At 41.9% G+C, this 17,500-nt stretch overlaps 2 protein-coding genes across 3 annotated transcripts in view; one reads left to right on the top strand and one right to left on the bottom strand.

Moving 5' to 3' along the window:
• Nucleotides 1-35: 35 nt before the first annotated feature.
• On the top strand, nt 36-12,342 carry LOC306853346 (serine/threonine-protein kinase 32B-like). The gene is made up of 7 exons (XM_079390656.1): nt 36-348; nt 556-696; nt 914-969; nt 1,428-1,579; nt 8,048-8,177; nt 11,901-12,026; nt 12,106-12,342. The coding sequence occupies exons 1-7, from the start codon at nt 261-263 to the stop codon at nt 12,295-12,297; spliced, it is 885 nt and encodes a 294-aa protein (XP_079246782.1). The 5' UTR covers nt 36-260; the 3' UTR covers nt 12,298-12,342.
• A 517-nt stretch (nt 12,343-12,859) lies between these two features.
• LOC306853306 (limbin-like) overlaps nt 12,860-17,500 on the bottom strand; it is a 21,384-nt gene continuing 16,743 nt past the window's right edge. The window contains exons 20-22 of one of the 2 annotated variants that reach the window (XM_079390623.1): nt 14,701-14,840; nt 14,424-14,525; nt 12,860-14,238 (exon numbers count right to left, since the gene is read on the bottom strand). In XM_079390623.1, coding sequence (XP_079246749.1) covers nt 13,866-14,238; nt 14,424-14,525; nt 14,701-14,840 — 615 coding nt within the window. In that variant the 3' untranslated portion in view covers nt 12,860-13,865. The remainder of the gene's footprint in view (nt 14,239-14,423; nt 14,526-14,700; nt 14,841-17,500) is intronic. The other variant, XM_079390624.1, reaches the window with a different exon arrangement.

Raw genomic sequence — 17,500 nt, forward strand, 5'->3', positions numbered from 1 at the left:
TGTGGTTTCTATTGTTTGTTTGTTTGTTAGCAGGGCTGCATCATAACGTGTGTTTATTGTCAGTCTGTGTTTGAGTCTCACTGCATCACTTCAACAGCCAATGACATCCAAGTAGGCTACTCATGACATCTGTCACTCATCCACTCACACAACCCTCTCTCTCTCTCTCACACTCACACACTCACTCTCTCTCTCTCTCTCTCTCTCTCGTGTGTGTCGGTGAAGACGGATCATATTATAATCTTGCTGAAGGATGAAGGATGCGCGGCTGTGATGAAGGTCTTCTGAGGGTGATGATGGGCAGGAGTCAGTCTCGTGGAGCACCACTGCTGCGTGAGGATGAGGAGGGTGAGGAAGAGCATCAGTTTGTGAAGTGTCAGAAAGTGTTTCTGTTTGATGACTGTTCTCCCGTGTAGAACTGAGTTCTTTTGCGTTCAGTAAGTTTAAACATAACAATGACTATGCTGTCTGTCTCTCGTGATGAGTTTATAACGGACAGACAGTCTCAGAGATCTGCTGTAGATGAGTTCAGATCAAACCCTGTCCTCTCTGAAGGTTTAGATGTGTGTGAGAAGCTGCTTCGGGTGGTTTCTGAGGATGCTGCTGCAGTTGGACCAGTTTACATTCAGCAGGTCTTCCTTCAGTCTGTCAAAGATGAGAATGATCAAAATCCTCATGAATGGTTAACTGGTTCAGGTGAGGATAACTAGCCCTGGTTAATGGTAAAGATCATGTATTGATCACTTTTAAACAATGAACCATGAAGTATATTTGCATGTGTGAGAGAGAGTTCATGACACCTGCTACACACACACACACACACACATAAACAGTTTCATCCTGAGCACATCTGAGCCCAACACATCAATTGTTCACACAGAGATGTGTGTGTGTCCTGTGTTTTCTCTTTTAGTTTCCTTTGACCACTTTCAGATTCTCAGAGCCATTGGGAAGGGAAGCTTTGGAAAGGTGAGAGGCACACACACACACAAGCATGCACATGCGCGCACACACACATAGTTCTCATTTGGAGGTTTAAATGTATTTGTGTGTGTGTGTGTGTGTGTGTGTGTGAGAGAGAGAGTGAGTGAGTGAGTGAACTGAGCTCTGTCTCTGTCTCTTTCTGATGGAGTTGTTTCTGCTGGAGGCTGTAATGCATTAGCGCTCTCTTTCTGTGTCTGGAAAGCTGAAGGCTGGTGTATTATTTTGAGATATTTTTAGTGGCAGAAAATGAAGCTCATGTCAGTTTCTCTCATTTCTGCATGTTTGAATTCATTTTTGCCAACAAACAGATGCCTCCAGTGTTTGTGTGCCACGTATGTTAAATGCATTGTGTGTGTGTGTGTGTGTGTGTGAGTTTAGTGATGTATGACTGACAGAAGCCGTCTCTGGGTGCTAAGATTACTCAAACTAACGATGGTCTTCAGGTGTGTATCGTGCAGAAGAGAGACTCCAAGAAGATGTATGCCATGAAATACATGAACAAGCAGCAATGCATTGAAAGAGATGAAGTCAAAAACATCCTCAGAGAGCTGCAGGTCATGCAACGACTCCAACATCCGTTCCTCATCAACCTGTGGTGAGCTACACACCTGTACTCTCTATAACCCTCACCAGCTTTATACTGAGATCATCATAGTTTCACACAACACTCTGAAACGGTTTGCGCTTGTTACTGTAGAAACGCTACACCTAGTACCAACTTGTTAACTGTTACATTATATGGTGCATATGTGATCAAAAATGAAATGGTTTAACATTGCATTGTATGTCATTTTAATGTAAAATATGATCACATATGTGACCGTGGAGCACAAAACCAGTCATAAGGGTAATTTTTTGTAATTAGATGTATCATCTGAAGCTGAATAAATAATCTTTCCATTGATGTATGGTTTGTTATGATCGGACAATATTTGTCTGAGATACAACTATTAGAAAATCTGGAATCTGAGGGAGCAAAAAAATCTAAATATTGAGAAAATCTCCTTTAAAGTTGTTCAAATGAAGTTCTTAGCAATGCATATTACTAATCAGAAATGAAGTTTTGATTTTGTCATAAAAGAGAAATGTATAATTTTGATCCATACAATGTATTGTTGGCTATTGCTACAAATATACCTGTGCTACTCATGACTGCTTTTGTGCTGCAGGGTCACATATATGCTTTTTGCAATTTAAAAACGATGAATTACCATATAATTTCCAGTGAAAAACAGTAATCTGAGTGATAAAGTCACAAACAGACTCGACTCACAGCACTAGCGCTAGTGCATCAAGCTGACGTGAAACAATCTCTACTGTATAAATCTCTATAGAAATAATTCAATTCAAGTTTATTTGTATAGCGCTTTTTAGGATACAAATCGTTGCAAAGCAGCTCTACAGGAATTTAAGTTTCCACAATATATTTATATATTGCAGAACCTTAATATATTTAACTTTATGGCAAAATTAGTTAATTCTGTATGTTGTCTGAGCGTTGGCATCCTCTGAGGTCCTCTGAGGGGTTGGCATCATCTTTTCTCAGGTGTTCGGTCATCTCAGATCATTTAAGGGTTGGATCCAGACTGAAGCTTCTGTCATTCCTAGTTACCACGGGATGTTAATCAACAGAGAAACAAATAGAGACATAATTAGCGTAGCTGCTGTTCCATCTAAGCAAAAATGATTTGTTCAACACAAGCTAAAGAATGATAATAATGTACATTTGATCAGATATAACTGCAGTACAAGATTATAAGATGCATTATGTGAATGCTTGGCTAAAGAGATGTGTCTTTAATCTAGATTTAAACAGAGAGAGTGTGTCTGAACCCCGAACGTTATCAGGAAGGCTATTCCAGAGTTTAGGAGCCAAATGTGAAAAAGCTCTACCTCCTTTAGTGGACTTTGCCATCCTAGGTACTACCAAAAGTCCAGAGTTTTGCGACCTTAGGGAGCGGGTTGGATTATAGCGTGGTAGAAGACGAGTTAGGTACGCAGGAGCTGAACCATTTAGGGCCTTATAGGCAAGTAATAATATTTAGTAAATGATACGGAACTGAATAGGTAGCCAGTGCAGAGACTGTAAAATTGGGGTAATATGATCATATTTTCTTGACCTGGTAAGAACTCTAGCCGCTGCATTTTGGACTATCTGTAGCTTGTTTATTGAAGATGCAGGACGACCAGCTAGCAGTGCATTACAATAGTCCAGTCTAGAGGTCATGAATGCATGAACTAGCTTTTCTGCATCAGAAACAGGGAGCATGTTTCGAAGCTTGGCAATGTTTCTAAGATGGAAGAATGCTGTTTTTGTAACATGGGAAATATGATTTTCAAAGGACAAGTTGCTGTCTAATATAACACCCAGATTTTTGACTTTAGAGGACGTAACAGTGCATCCGTCTAGTTGCAAATTGTAATCCAAGAGATTCTGTGTACTGTTTTTTGGTTTAATAAGTAATATCTCTGTCTTATCTGAATTTAATAGGAGGAAATTATTGGTCATCCAATCTTTTACATTTTTTACACAATCTATTATCTTAGTTTAGAAGTTTCATCTGGTCTTGTTGAGATATATAGTTGAGTATCATCAGCATAGCAATGAAAACTAATCCCGTATTTTCTAATAATATTACCAAGAGGTAATGATTTCAGCATGATCTGTTGGTGGATATTGTTCCAGGTTGAGATTGAGCAAAAGGTATTGTGGCTCTTTTGTTCAATGTGATTCTAAATACTAGCCTGTGTTAAGAGGGATGCTGTAGGGGGAGAGTGCCTTTTTCTTTTTATATTGCTTTTTACCTCTGTTTTTGTACAGCAAGGGAGGTGAGGGAAGTTGGCTGTATTTTTCTTTTTATTTTATTTAAGGTTAGTGAGAGCTCCTTAAATTAGTTGAACTATTTTGTTTGTTATTTTAGGCCTTGCTTTCCCCTGAGTCTTTGCTCCCATTTACATTGTATTTCTTTTCCTGTCTTGTAAATAAAACTCTTTTTTTGTATATATACCAACTGGTGTCATCTTCACTTTGGGACAGAGGACTGAAGTGTGTTCTCGCTGTACATTATCCCGTTACTTTTTTTAACTTTTTGTTATTTCCCCTTTTGACCCCTAGACACTTAGGGGAACGTAACAGTATCATCAGCGAATTTCAAGTCAAGTCTGCTTTATTGTCAATTCTTCCACATGTACGGCACATACATACAGAGAATTGAAATTGCATTACTCTCAGACCCTTGGTGCATACAGTTAACATTAAACACGTTCAGATACAGATAATACAGATTAAACATATGTACATACAACTATACAGATATACAAATGAGGACATTGTAGAAAAATACTGAAATAGATAAAGTGGCATAAGGCGCATGGCAGAATAGATAGAGTGCAAACCAGTTAAATAAAACAAAAACTGTGCAGATATATGTGTAGTGCAAGAAGAGCTTGTCAGTAGGGAGAACATTCCTTATATCAGACTATCCGAAGAGGTAGTTTGCAGTCAATGCTGGATGAGGTAGTGATCAGTCCAATGCTGCACAAGTGACAGGTTCAGTTTTTAAGTTGGTGGGGGGGGGGGGGGGACAGGCCCTGGGGTTGAGGGGAGCTGGGGGGGGGGGGCTCATAGTATCAGTGTTCAGTGTTGTATGGGGTAAAAGAGGGGAGGGGGGGCAAGGACGGGAGGGAGTTCAGCTTCCTGACAGCCTGATGTATGAAGCTGTCCTTCAGTCTGCTGGTCCTCGCCTGGAGACTCCGCAGTCTCCTCCCTGATGGCAGCAGACTGAAGAAGCTGTGTGTCGGGTGGGTGGGATCGCCTGCAATGCGGAGGGCTTTGCGGGTGAGACGGGTGCTGTAAATGTCCTGGAGGGAGGGGAGAGAGACACCAACGATCTTCTCAGCTGCTCTCACTATGCGCTGAAGTGACTTGCGGCAGGATGCGTTGCAAGCGCCATACCACACAGTGATGCAGCTGGTCAGGATGCTCTCGATGGTGCCTCTGTAGAAGGTGCACATGATGGGGGCCGGGGCTCTGGCTCTTCTCAGTTTGCGGAGGAAGTAGAGACGCTGCTGTGCTTTCTTGGCCAGTGCTACAGTGTTGTTAGTCCAGGAGAGGTCCTCAGTGATGTGCACACCCAGGAACTTGGTGCTGCTCACTCTCTCCACAGTCGCACCGTTGATGGTCAGAGGGGCATGGTGAGTGTGTACTCTCCTGAAGTCAACAACAATCTCCTTCGTCTTCTCCACATTCAGAGAGAGATTGTTGTCACTGCACCACCCGGCCAGGCGGCTCACCTCACTCCTGTAGTTTGTCTCATCTCTGTTGCTAATGAGGCCCACCACAGTCGTGTCATCCACAAACTTAATGATCAGGTTACAGTTGTGTGACGGTGTGCAGTCGTGGGTCAGCAGAGTGAAGAGGAGGGGGCTCAGCACACATCCTTGGGGGGCCCCAGTGTTCAGTGTGATGGTGCTGGATGTGTTAGTGCCGACCCGTACTGCCTGAGGTCTCCCGGTCAGGAAGTCCAACAGCCAGTTGCACAGAGAGGTGTTGAGCCCCAGCTGGACCAGTTTGTGAGTGACCTGTTGAGGGATGATTGTGTTGAATGCTGAACTGAAGTCTATGAACAGCATCCTGACATATGAGTCTTTTTTGTCCAGATGTGTGAGGGCTGGGTGGAGGGCAGTGGCAATGGCGATGGCATCATCGGTCGAGCGGTTGGACCTATATGCAAACTGGAAGGGGTCAATTTGATAATAGATGTGGAACTGTGAGAGGACACGCAGTTATGCGTGTAGAGAGAGTAGAGCAGGGGACTCAGGACACAGCCCTGTGGGGCTCCTATGTTCAGAGTGATGGAGTTTGAGGTGAACTGGCCAACTTTCACCACTTGAGGTCTGCCGGTGAAGAAGTCTTGAATCCAGTCACAGAGTGAGGAGTTTAGGCCCATTATTTCCCATTGTTGCTGTCTATGTGTGTGAGGGAAGAGTGGAGGACGTGAGAAATGGCATCGTCCGTGGATCTGTTTGGGTGATAGGCAAACTGAAGAGGGTCCAGAGTATCAGGGATGGAGGAGCAAATGTGGCTCTTTACAAGTCTTTCAAAAACCTTCATGACTATAGATGTGAGGGCAACTGGGCGATAGTCATTCAGGCAAGAGGATTTATTGTTCTTTGGCACAGGGATAATGACAGATTTTTTTGAATGAGGTGGGAACTGACTTAAATCCTTCATAGATAATTTTTTTGCAAGAAGGAGCACAATTAAGCAGACACAACTTTTTCAAAATTTTTTGACATAAACGGAAGATTTGAAATGGGTCTAATTTGATGATCTGAGATCATCATAGTTTCACACAACACTCTGAAACGGTTTGCGTTTGTTACCGTAGAAACGCTACACCTAGTACCAACTTGTATCTGTTACCTTTTATGGTGCATATGTGATCAAAAATGAAATGGTTTAACATTGCATTGTATGTCATTTTAATGTAAAATATGATCACATATGTGACCGTGGAGCACAAAACCAGTCATAAGGGTAATTTTTTTTTAAATTAGATGTATCATCTGAAAGCTGAATAAATAATCTTTCCATTGATGTATGGTTTGTTATGATAGGACAATATTTGTCTGAGATACAACTATTTGAAAATCTGGAATCTGAGGGAGCAAAAAAATCTAAATATTGAGAAAATCTCCTTTAAAGTTGTTCAAATGAAGTTCTTAGCAATGCATATTACTAATCAAAAATTAAGTTTTGATTTTTGTCATAAAAGAGAAATGTATAATTTTGATCCATACAATGTATTGTTGGCTATTGCTACAAATATACCTGTGCTACTGATGACTGCTTTTGTGCTGCAGGGTCACATATATGCTTTTTGCAATTTAAAAACGATGAATTACCATATAATTTCCAGTGAAAAACAGTAATCTGAGTGATAAAGTCGCAAACAGTCTGTCTGGTGTTTCTCGTGTGTTTCTCTGGCATTTCTCTGGTGTTTCGCTGGCGCTTGTCTGGTGTTTTTCTGGCTTTGTTTGGTGTTTCTCTGGTGCTTGTCTGGTGTTTCGCTGGTGTTTTTCTGGCTTTGTTTGGTGTTTCTCTGGTGTTTGTCTGGTGTTTCGCTGGTGTTTTTCTGGCTTTGTTTGGTGTTTCTCTGGTGCTTGTCTGGTGTTTCGCTGGTGTTTTTCTGGCTTTGTTTGGTGTTTCTCTGGTGCTTGTCTGGTGTTTCGCTGGTGTTTTTCTGGCTTTGTTTGGTGTTTCTCTGGTGTTTGTCTGGTGTTTCGCTGGTGTTTTTCTGGCTTTGTTTGGTGTTTCTCTGGTGCTTGTCTGGTGTTTCGCTGGTGTTTGTCTGGCGCTTGTCTGGTGTTTCGGTGGTGTTTGTCTGGTGCTTGCCTGGTGTTTGTCTGGTGTCTCTCTGGAGTCTGTCTGGTGTTTCTCGTGTGTTTCGCTGGCACTTGTCTGGTGTTTTTCTGGCTTTGTTTGGTGTTTGTCTGGTGCTTCGCTGGTGTTTGTCTGGCGTTTCTCTGGCTTTTGTTTGGTGTTTCTCTGGTGCTTCTCTGGCTTTTGTTTGGTGTTTCTCTGGCTTTTGTTTGGTGTTTCTCTGGCTTTTGTTTGGTGTTTCTCTGGCGTTTCTCTGGCGTTTGTCTGGTGTCTCGGTGGTGTTTGTCTGGTGTCTCTCTGGAGTCTGTCTGGTGTTTCTCGTGTGTTTCTCTGCCATTTCTCTGGTGTTTCGCTGGCGCTTGTCTGGTGTTTTTCTGGCTTTTGTTTGGTGTTTCTCTGGTGTTTCTCTGGCATTTGTCTGGTGTTTCTCTGGCGCTTGTCTGCCGTTTCTCTGGTGTTTGTCTGGTGTCTGTCTGGTGTTTCTCTGGCGTTTCTCTGGTGTCTCTCTGGCGTTTGTCTGGTGTTTGTCTGGTATTTCTCTTGCGTTTGTCTGGCATTTGTCTGGTATCTCTCTGGCATTTGTCTGGTGTCTCTCTGGCGTTTGTCTGGTGTTTCTCTGGCGTTTGTCTGGTGTTTATCTGGTGTTTCTCTGGCATTTTAGCGACCTTTTGAGATCAGCTCCAACACAGTAGTGGCTGAGGTCCTCAGCATCATCCACGGCCAGCAGTTGATTTTCTCCTGCGTCTGGAGCCCAGGAATGGAGCATCTGATCCACAGCATGAGTTTCTGCATCAGAACCACTCCAGGGGCCAGTTGTTTGGAATCTGGATTTGGAAATCCCATGTTTTGATATCCAGAATCAGGTAAGGTTTGTGCTGATTTTTCAAAACAAAATTGGATTGGATCACCCTGATCCAGATACACACTTTTTCAGATTTCCAAATCTGTATCTATGGAGCCCCTAAAGGGACATGGTGATGGAACAAAAAAAATAAAATGGGTAAAAAAAAAGCCAGGGTTTTGCATTCTAGTTTTGCATTGCATTTACACAAATAACTACTTCTGACTGGTCATCTCTGATGATTGTGCCAATGCAGTTTACAATCAGTGATTTAAAAAAAAAATTTTTTTAAATTAAATATAATATTTTTGTTTGATATTGACAGCTGTTTGGGGATTAAGGGATATATTACGTTACAAATGTTGTAATTTTTTGGACCAGTTTTATTACAATTTTGTTCCTGAAATCCACCCTTGTTCTGGGATCAGAATAATCCATTTTTTTTGGATCAAAAGTATCCCAATCTTACTAAAACATTTTGAACAACACAAACTAAAGATTTAATCCAGATCAAAACCAAGACTGGATTTTGTGATCTAATCCAAATTCAGAATCCTTTTTTTTTCTTTTGAACAACCCATTTTCAAGATTTGATCCAATCCGATGTCCAAGATCCGATCCGATTACCTTTGAACAAGTGTCCCCTGGATGTCACACACAAGCACCAAGATCAGAGCTTATATTCCTGCACAAATAAAAGACCACTGGTATGCTTTCTGGAGCTCTGGGCACATATATAACACAATAGAGAAAAAGCAGAGGGAATCAGTAGAATTTTTAGTGCTGTTTTTATTACTGCGAATCTTTGACAGACTAGATTTTACATACTCCATTTTTTACATATAAAACACGTTCACATCTGAGTGAAGTTGCATTAACAGTTTCTGGTGAATGTTTGCATTGTGCTTCATTTAATTCATAAGTATCTGAATTATTTACAGTTTAGAATGTAAAATCCATGGTTATTGAGACAACACTACTTTTCAACAGTTCATTCGATCATCGGCATTGTTGCTTATTATGATTTCCAAAACAATATATTGTTTGCACATGGGGTAATTTAAAAAGTTAATGTCTCAATGCAGATTTAATGATTCTGGGGAAATAATCAAATTAAGTATACAATTTATAATTATAAACTCACTTCATATTGAAATCTTGCATGTCATTCACATTTCATTTGATATTTATGAAAGCTTGTTTCTGCCTCAAGACAAAAAAAAAGGTAAATTTTAATTTTACAATTTGGATTTTTTTTCTCAAAGACAATTGACTATTCTCATAACTGAGGGGGGGGGGAAATTCAAGATATAAATGCTTTTATGTAGCTTTTATGAAGATATAAAATTGTGACAAACAGAATTGTGAGAAAAAAAGTTGCAGTTACTTTTTACTCTTTATTAGTTCTACTGGATCTTAGCGCTCCTTTGTTGGCATTAGTGGAAGCGCATTAGTTTGGTTCAAATCGTACTTATCTGAACGCCATCAGTTCGTAGCAGCGAATGAAGAGGTATCATATTGATCACAAGTGCAGTACGGAGTACCTCAAGGCTCAGTACTAGGGCCGTTACTTTTCACGCTTTACATGTTACCCTTGAGAGATATTATCAGGAGACACGGTGTTAGCTTTCACTGTTATGCTGATGATACTCAGCTCTATAGTTCTTTGCGGCCCAGTGAAACACACCAAATTGAGAAAATAACGGAATGCGATATAAAACGGAATGCGATATAAAAAACTGGATGACAAGTAACTTCTTACTGCTAAATTCTGAAAAAACAGGGGTGTTGATTATCAGACCTAAAAACCCCACATGTAATAACCTAGAACACTATCGAACAGCTGCTCTGTCAATTCTTCTTCATCAGTTAGGAACCTAGGTGTGCTGTTTGATAGCAATCTTTCATTTGAAAGCCATGTTTCTAGCATCTGTAAAACTGCATTTTTCCATCTCAAAAGCATATCTAAATTGCAACCTATGCTCTCAACGTCAAATGCAGAAATACTAATTCATGCATTTATAACCTAGAGGTTAGATTATTGTAATGCTTTATTGGGTGGTTGTTCTGCACGCTTGATCAACAAATTACAGCTGGTCCAAAATGCAGCAGCTAGAGTTCTTACTAGAACCAGGAAGTATGACTATATTAGCCCGGTTCTGTCAACACTGCATTGGCTCTATAGATTTTAAAATCTTGTTAATTACTTATAAAGCCCTGAATGGCTTAGCTCCTCAGTACTTGAGTGAGCTCTTATCACATTATAGTCCTCCACGTCTGCTGCGATCTCAAAACTCAAAACCGCTTGATAATACCTAGAATATCAAAATCGACTGCGGGCGGCAGATATTTTTCCTATTTACGACCCAAACTCTGGAACAATCTACCTAGTACTGTTCGGGAGGCAGACACACTCTGTCAGTTTAAATCTAGATTAAAGACACATTTCTTTAACCTGTCTTACACATAACACACTAATACACTTCTATTATTCAAATCCGTTAAAGGATTGTTAGGCTGCATTAATTAGATCAACCGGAACCGGGAACACTCCACATAACACATGATGTACTCGTTACATCGTAAGAAGAATGGCATCTACGCTAATATTTGTCTGTTTCTACTCTGTTTCTCAGTCCGTGTCCGGATCAGATGGTGGATCGGCGCCGGGAGATGATGTATGTGGCCCTGATCGTCGGCGGAGGCCGGACACCTGGATGAGCCCCGGGGACATATCCCTAGTCACCATAGCCACCCGATCCGGTCCATATCCAGCCCAGATGGTCACTGCAGTCACCAGATCCAGTCCGTATCCAGATCAGATGGTGGATCAGCGCCCAGAGACGACCTCTACAGCCCTGAACGTCAGCGGAGACCAGGTCACCGAGATGAGCGCCAGAGACAGATCCCCAGTGAGGACCCCGCCACGTAGACAGCCATCGGGAAAGACCACTGGAACCAGTTGAGCCCTTACAATCTGACTTTGCTGCAATTGGAATGAACTGCTGATTCGTTTGGCCAGAGGAGAACTGGCCCCCCGACTGAGTCTGGTTTCTCCCAAGGTTTTTTTCTCCATTCTGTCACCGATGGAGTTTTGGTTCCTTGCCGCTGTCACCTCCGGCTTGCTCAGTTGGGGACACTTCATTTCCAGCGATATCGTCGACCTGATTGCAAAGACACTATTTAAACTGAACTGAGCTGGATGATGACATCACTGAATTAAATAATGAAATGCCTTTCACTGAAAATCTTTTTTTTAATCTTTTCATTTTACATTATTGACACACTATTTTCCTTTTTTGATATTGTGCAGTTGCTTTGACACAATTTACATTGTTAAAAGCGCTATATAAATAAAGGTGACTTGACTTTTTTTATTCTGTGGTGGAAACAAAAAAGAATGAGATGTAAACTCAGAACTGAGAGAGAAACATGTTTCAATTGTGAGATAAAGTCAGAACTGCAACATATAAAGACAAAATTGTGAAATATAAACTTGCAATTGCAAAGAAAAATCTGAATTTTGAGATAAAAAGTTGCAAATACCTTTTTTTATTCCTTAGCAATATTTGAATATATTTGTACTGAAAATCAAGATAAAATACTGAGAAAGATCAGCACCTTTTCCCTTCAACAGAAGGTCTTGTTCAGTTTTGGTCTTGTTTTGTTCTGTGTGTGTTTTGTGCGCAGCTCCTGACCAGAGACCCATCGAGTCGCCCGTCGAGTCTGTCTGAGGTCCAGACCTCTCCGTATCTGGTGGATGTGGACTGGGAAGCCGTGCTGCAGAAATCTGTCCCGCCTGGATTCGTTCCAAACGTAAGCGGCCTTTAGCCTCCGGTCCCTCACTGAGGAACATCACGAGTCATGGGCTGCTGGATCTCTCTGTCTGTCACAGAAGCGGCGTCTGAAATGCGACCCCTCGTTTGAGCTGGAAGAGATGATCCTGGAGACCCGTCCGCTGCACAAGAAGAAGAAACGCCTGGCCAGGAGCAGAAACCAACCCTCGAACCCGCTGGTGCGTTCATCACGCTCACACATGAACATTCACTCGCCGTCACAAACACCACCAAACCACAGCAGCATGTGAGGAACACACCCTGATTCACTTTGAGTTTTCTAGCTCTTACCAGAAAATTCATGGGATATATGTGACCCCGGCCCACAAAACCAGTCATAAGGGTAAATTTTTTTAAAATTGAGATTTATACATATCTCAAAGCTGAATAAATACTCTTTCCATTGATGTATGGTTTGTTATGATAGGACAATATTAGGCTGAGATACAACTATTAGAAAATCTGGAATCTGAGGGAGCAAAAAAATCTAAATATTGAGAAAATCTCCTTTAAAGTTGTTCAAATGAAGTTCTTAGCAATGCATATTACTAATCAAAAATGAAGTTTTGATATATTTACGGTAGGAAATTAACTAAATATCTTCATGGAACATGATCTTAATATCCTAATGATTTTTGTCATAAAAGAGAAATGTATAATTTTGATCCATACAATGTATTGTTGGCTATTGCTACAGATATACCTGTTACTCAGACTGGTTTTGTGCTGCAGGGTCAGGAATATTCTATACATATGGTGATCTCTGATTCGGACTGACACTTGAATCACTTGTTCTAGTTCACAAAAGCACTTCATGCAAGAGAAGTCAGCTTTATTTCTGTAGTGCTTTATAAATACAGATGGTTTCAAAGCAGCTTCACAGTAATAAAACTCCTCAATTTCAGGATTCAGTCATTTAAATGATTAAAACATCACTTTCACCTGTAAAGCAGCTCTACAGAACACTAATACATGATCGTCTCTAGAGCTGCTTTAGAGTCGACATCTACAGCTCAGGTTAAATGAAGATACATTGAAAACTTTTTAAGACCAAGTTTTTCATCAGTGTGATGTATGAAATCTGTATGTTTCTCAGCCGGCGCACATGCAGAGCAGTTTAGACTCGCTGGCAGAAGACTTCAGCGCCTTCAACAGAGAAAAGTACGTCAGACGTTCCCTTCGTTTGTCTGATTTGAAGTATTGATCAGTTTGTAACTGATGTAATCTTTCTGTTAAATGCATGTGAACACAATCATAGCAGCATAAATCTGTCTTTCAGGATGAAGCAGCAGCAGCGTTTGGTTTCTGACCAACCAGCCGCAAATAAACACAAAACAACATGATGATGAAGATGGACAGCAGCTCTGAGCTTCACTGACCAAAGATTCCCTCGTTTTCAGACTCACAGACATCTGTGTAGAGTTCAGAGCAAATGATGTTTCTCAAACCTTTTAAATCAATCTTCACAGAGGCTGATTCTGTGCTTTCTGTAGTTCATATAAAACAAAAGCCAAACGGTCAGACGAATCCAAGTGTCAGAAAAATATATATATTTCATTCATTTCCTGTCCATTTTTTTTAATTATCATGGTTGATTAAAATAAAAAAGGTTGATTATTAAAAAGGAGTGTAAACATGCAGCTGCAGGTCAAAGGTCTTTTTGTTTTTGCATCAGTCGATCATCTGACTTGATCATTTGAGTGAGTGTTTGTGAAGGAATGATGTCATTGGACGACCAATCAGCTCTCGGCATGATAAAAGAACAATAGATACACAAAAGACTCATAATTACATTCCCATGATGCTCAGCGATGCAGCGTCACGTGTTTGGCTGGGGAGCCACACTGCTCTTCTTGAAGTTCAGGAAGTTGCGTTTCTTCTTGCGTGCGTGAGATGTTTGCGTGTTCTGCTGGGCTGCAGGAGGAACGCAGCGGAAAACAAACAGCCGCTCCGCAGAGACGAGACTGTCCTGAGCCACGCCCACAGGCCATGCCCCCTTGACAGCAGCCACACTCTCCGGCCACGCCCCCTCGCTGCCCCTCGTCTCAGGCCCCGCCTCAGTCTCCTCGGAAGGTTCTGGCACAGGAAGTTCTCGTCTGTGGCGGCGTCTCTGCTGAGTCTCCCCAGCGTCTCCAGAACCTCCAGCGCTGGACAACAGCTTTTCAAGGAGCTTCTGCCGCTTCTTGAGGAACCTGAGGAACACACACATGGCATGATGGAGTGATCCGTGACAGCTGGATGAAGCGGGTGTGTGAGAATGTGAGTTTGTGAGATGATCTAAGTGTTTCTTGTTGCTTTAGTCAGTGTCAGTCTGCAAAACACAGATGCTTTAATGCCTCAAACACTGGTTTGTGTTTCCAATCGTGATCAGACTGACCTGTCTCTGTCTCTGTCTCTGTGCTGAAGAGCGTCAGACAGATTTCTGCTCAGCACGTCGTGTCTCAGTCTGTCTGCCAGAGACGAGCAGCTTCCTGATCCCCTACAGGTCAAAAACAACAGTAAATGATCAAAACTTGTCAAATATGAGACACACTCAGTTTCAGCCATAAGTAGTTCTACAGAAGACAACAGAGTCATGATTCAGATCAGACACAGATCCATTTCAGACACACACCTGTTTGTGTTTCGTGTGGTGTGTGATGTGTGTGTGTTACCCTGCTCCGGGTCCTAGCGCGTCTACGAGTGACAGCAGTTCTCCTTCAGGTACTGTAGGAAGCAGGAGCCGCAGGACTTTGTGGAGATCAGGAAAAGACATCAGAGACTGTTTGACCAACGCTGCTGTAAACTCCAGATCCTGAAACACACACACATCACGTTAAACATGTTTGTATAAAATGCAGATGAAATCATTAAGGACTAAAGCACTCTAAATTAAATAGTTACACAAAAGTCAATATTTAAATCTCATGAATTATATACCATGAAAACAGCATATTACATTTTTTCATAACATTAATTTCACAAAACTATTATTTTTGTGTCAGTACTGTTTATTAACAATATTAACAAATACTGCATCCCTAATTAGAAAGAGAAGAAAATGCTCTGAAAATAAGGATTCATTCAATTCATTTAATTATTAACTATTTAATTATTCAGATAATTGGTATGTTTAATTTTCCTCTGGAGGTCACATTTGTAGGCTGCATACTTCATCAATGATGTCTTATTTAAGAAAAGTAACCGTAATAAAATTGATATTACTTGTGAGGTGTAAAATAATATAATTTCTGTTTTACTTTGCAATTTAACAGTTATTTTACTTAAAAGAGATCGACCTATGCTCTCAAAGTCAAATGCAGAAATGTTAATTCATGCGTTCATGACCTCGAGGTTAGACTATTGTAATGCTTTATTGGGTGGTTGTTCTGCACGCTTGATCAACAAACTCCAGCTGGTCCAAAATACAGCAGCTAGAGTTCTTACTAGAACCAGGAAGTATGACCATATTAGCCCGGTTCTGTCAACACTGCACTGGTTCCCTAACAAACACCGTATAGATTTTAAAATCTTGTTAATTACTTATAAAGATTTTAAAAATCAAATCAAATGATCCGTCGGACCTGAGTAGGTATCAGTCTTTGCTTTCATCTTTCTCTACTGAAGTCCACACTGCCAAATCCTCACATTTCCACAACAAGATCACCAGCGCTCCAGACATGCGTAATCTCTTCAGAACATTTAATTCTCTGCTCTGTCCCTCTCCTCCACCTCCCACCACTTCAATAACAGCTGACGACTTTGCCTCTTTTTTCACAGACAAAACTAGAACAAACAGTAACCAGTTCTCAACTCCACAGGACCTCCGATCAACCACATCCACTGCTCTAACTCCCATCTTCTCCTTCTGTCCCCTCACCGAGGCAGAAGTATCCAAACTTCTCCTCTCCAGCCATCCTACAACATGTCCTCTCGACCCGATCCCCTCACACCTTCTCCAAACAATCTCTCCCACACTCTTACCGGCACTCACACACATTATCAACACATCTCTCCTCACAGGCATCTTCCCCACAGCATTCAAGCAGGCTCAGGTAACCCCTGCTCAAATAACCTACATTAAATGCTTCTCTTTTAGAAAAAAACTGACCTGTCTCTCTCCTTCCATTCATAGGGAAAACACTCGAACGAGTTGTCTTCAACCAGCTCTCGCGGTTTCTTTCACAGTACAACAAACTGGATGCTAAACAGTCAGGTTTCAGGAGTGGCCATTCAACAGAGACTGCGCTACTCTCAGTCACTGAAGCCCTGCGAACTGCAAAGGCTGATTCCCAATCATCAGTCCTCATTCTGCTGGATCTCTCTGCTGCTTTTGACAGTGTCAATCATCAGATTCTCCTGTCTACCCTCTCATCACTGGGCATCACTGGAATTCCACTTCGCTGGTTTGAATCCTATCTCACCGGTAGATCCTTCAGGGTGGCCTGGGGAGGGGAGGTATCCAGAGCACATCAACTGGTCACTGGAGTTCCTCAGGGATCGGTTCTTGGACCCCTCCTCTTCTCCACATACACTACATCACTGGGTCCCATCATACATGCACATGGCTTCTCCTATCACTGCTACGCCGATGACACACAGCTCTATCTCTCTTTTCAACCAGATGACCCAACGGTAGCTGCACGGATCTCAGGCTGCCTGGCGGACATCTCGGCATGGATGAAAGAACATCACCTACAGCTCAACCTGGCAAAGACGGAGCTTCTTGTCATCCCTGCCACTCCGAATCTACAGCATGACTTCACAATTCAGTTAGGCTCATCAATGATTACCCCATCAACTTCGGTATTGCACTACACAACATCAGAAAGATCAGGCCCTTTCTGACAGAGCATGCTGCGCAACTTCTTGTCCAGGCCCTTGTTGTTTCTAGGCTGGACTACTGCAATGCTCTTCTGGCTGGTCTGCCATCAAACACAATCAAACCTCTACAAATGATTCAGAATGCAGCGGCACGACTGATCTTCGATGAGCCCAAAAGAGCGCATGTTACACCTCTCTTCATCTCCTTGCACTGGCTACCAGTGGCAGCTCGCATCCAGTTCAAGACACTGATGCTTGCATACAGATCTACCACAGGCTCTGCACCCTCCTACTTCCACTCACTATTACGAACCTACATCCCCTCCAGAAGTCTGAGATCTGCTAGTGAGCGACGCCTTGTGGTACCATCACAGAGAGGCTCAAAATCACTCTCCAGAACATTCTCGTTCACCATTCCTGGCTGGTGGAATAATCTTCCCACCCCTATCCGGAACGCCGGATCCCTGGCAATCTTCAAGCAACAACTGAAAACTCATCTCTTTCGGCAGTACTTGACTTCATCCTAAACAAAAAAAAAAAAAAACCTTAATCTTTCCCTCTATCTTTCTCTCCCTCCCTTGCTAGCTTGTACTTATTTGAACAATGACTGAGACTTGGTGTTACGAGCACTTCCTCTGTCTGATTGCCTCT

This window comes from Barbus barbus, assembly GCF_936440315.1.
Source record: "Barbus barbus genome assembly, chromosome: 33".
Lineage (NCBI taxonomy): Eukaryota > Metazoa > Chordata > Actinopteri > Cypriniformes > Cyprinidae > Barbus > Barbus barbus.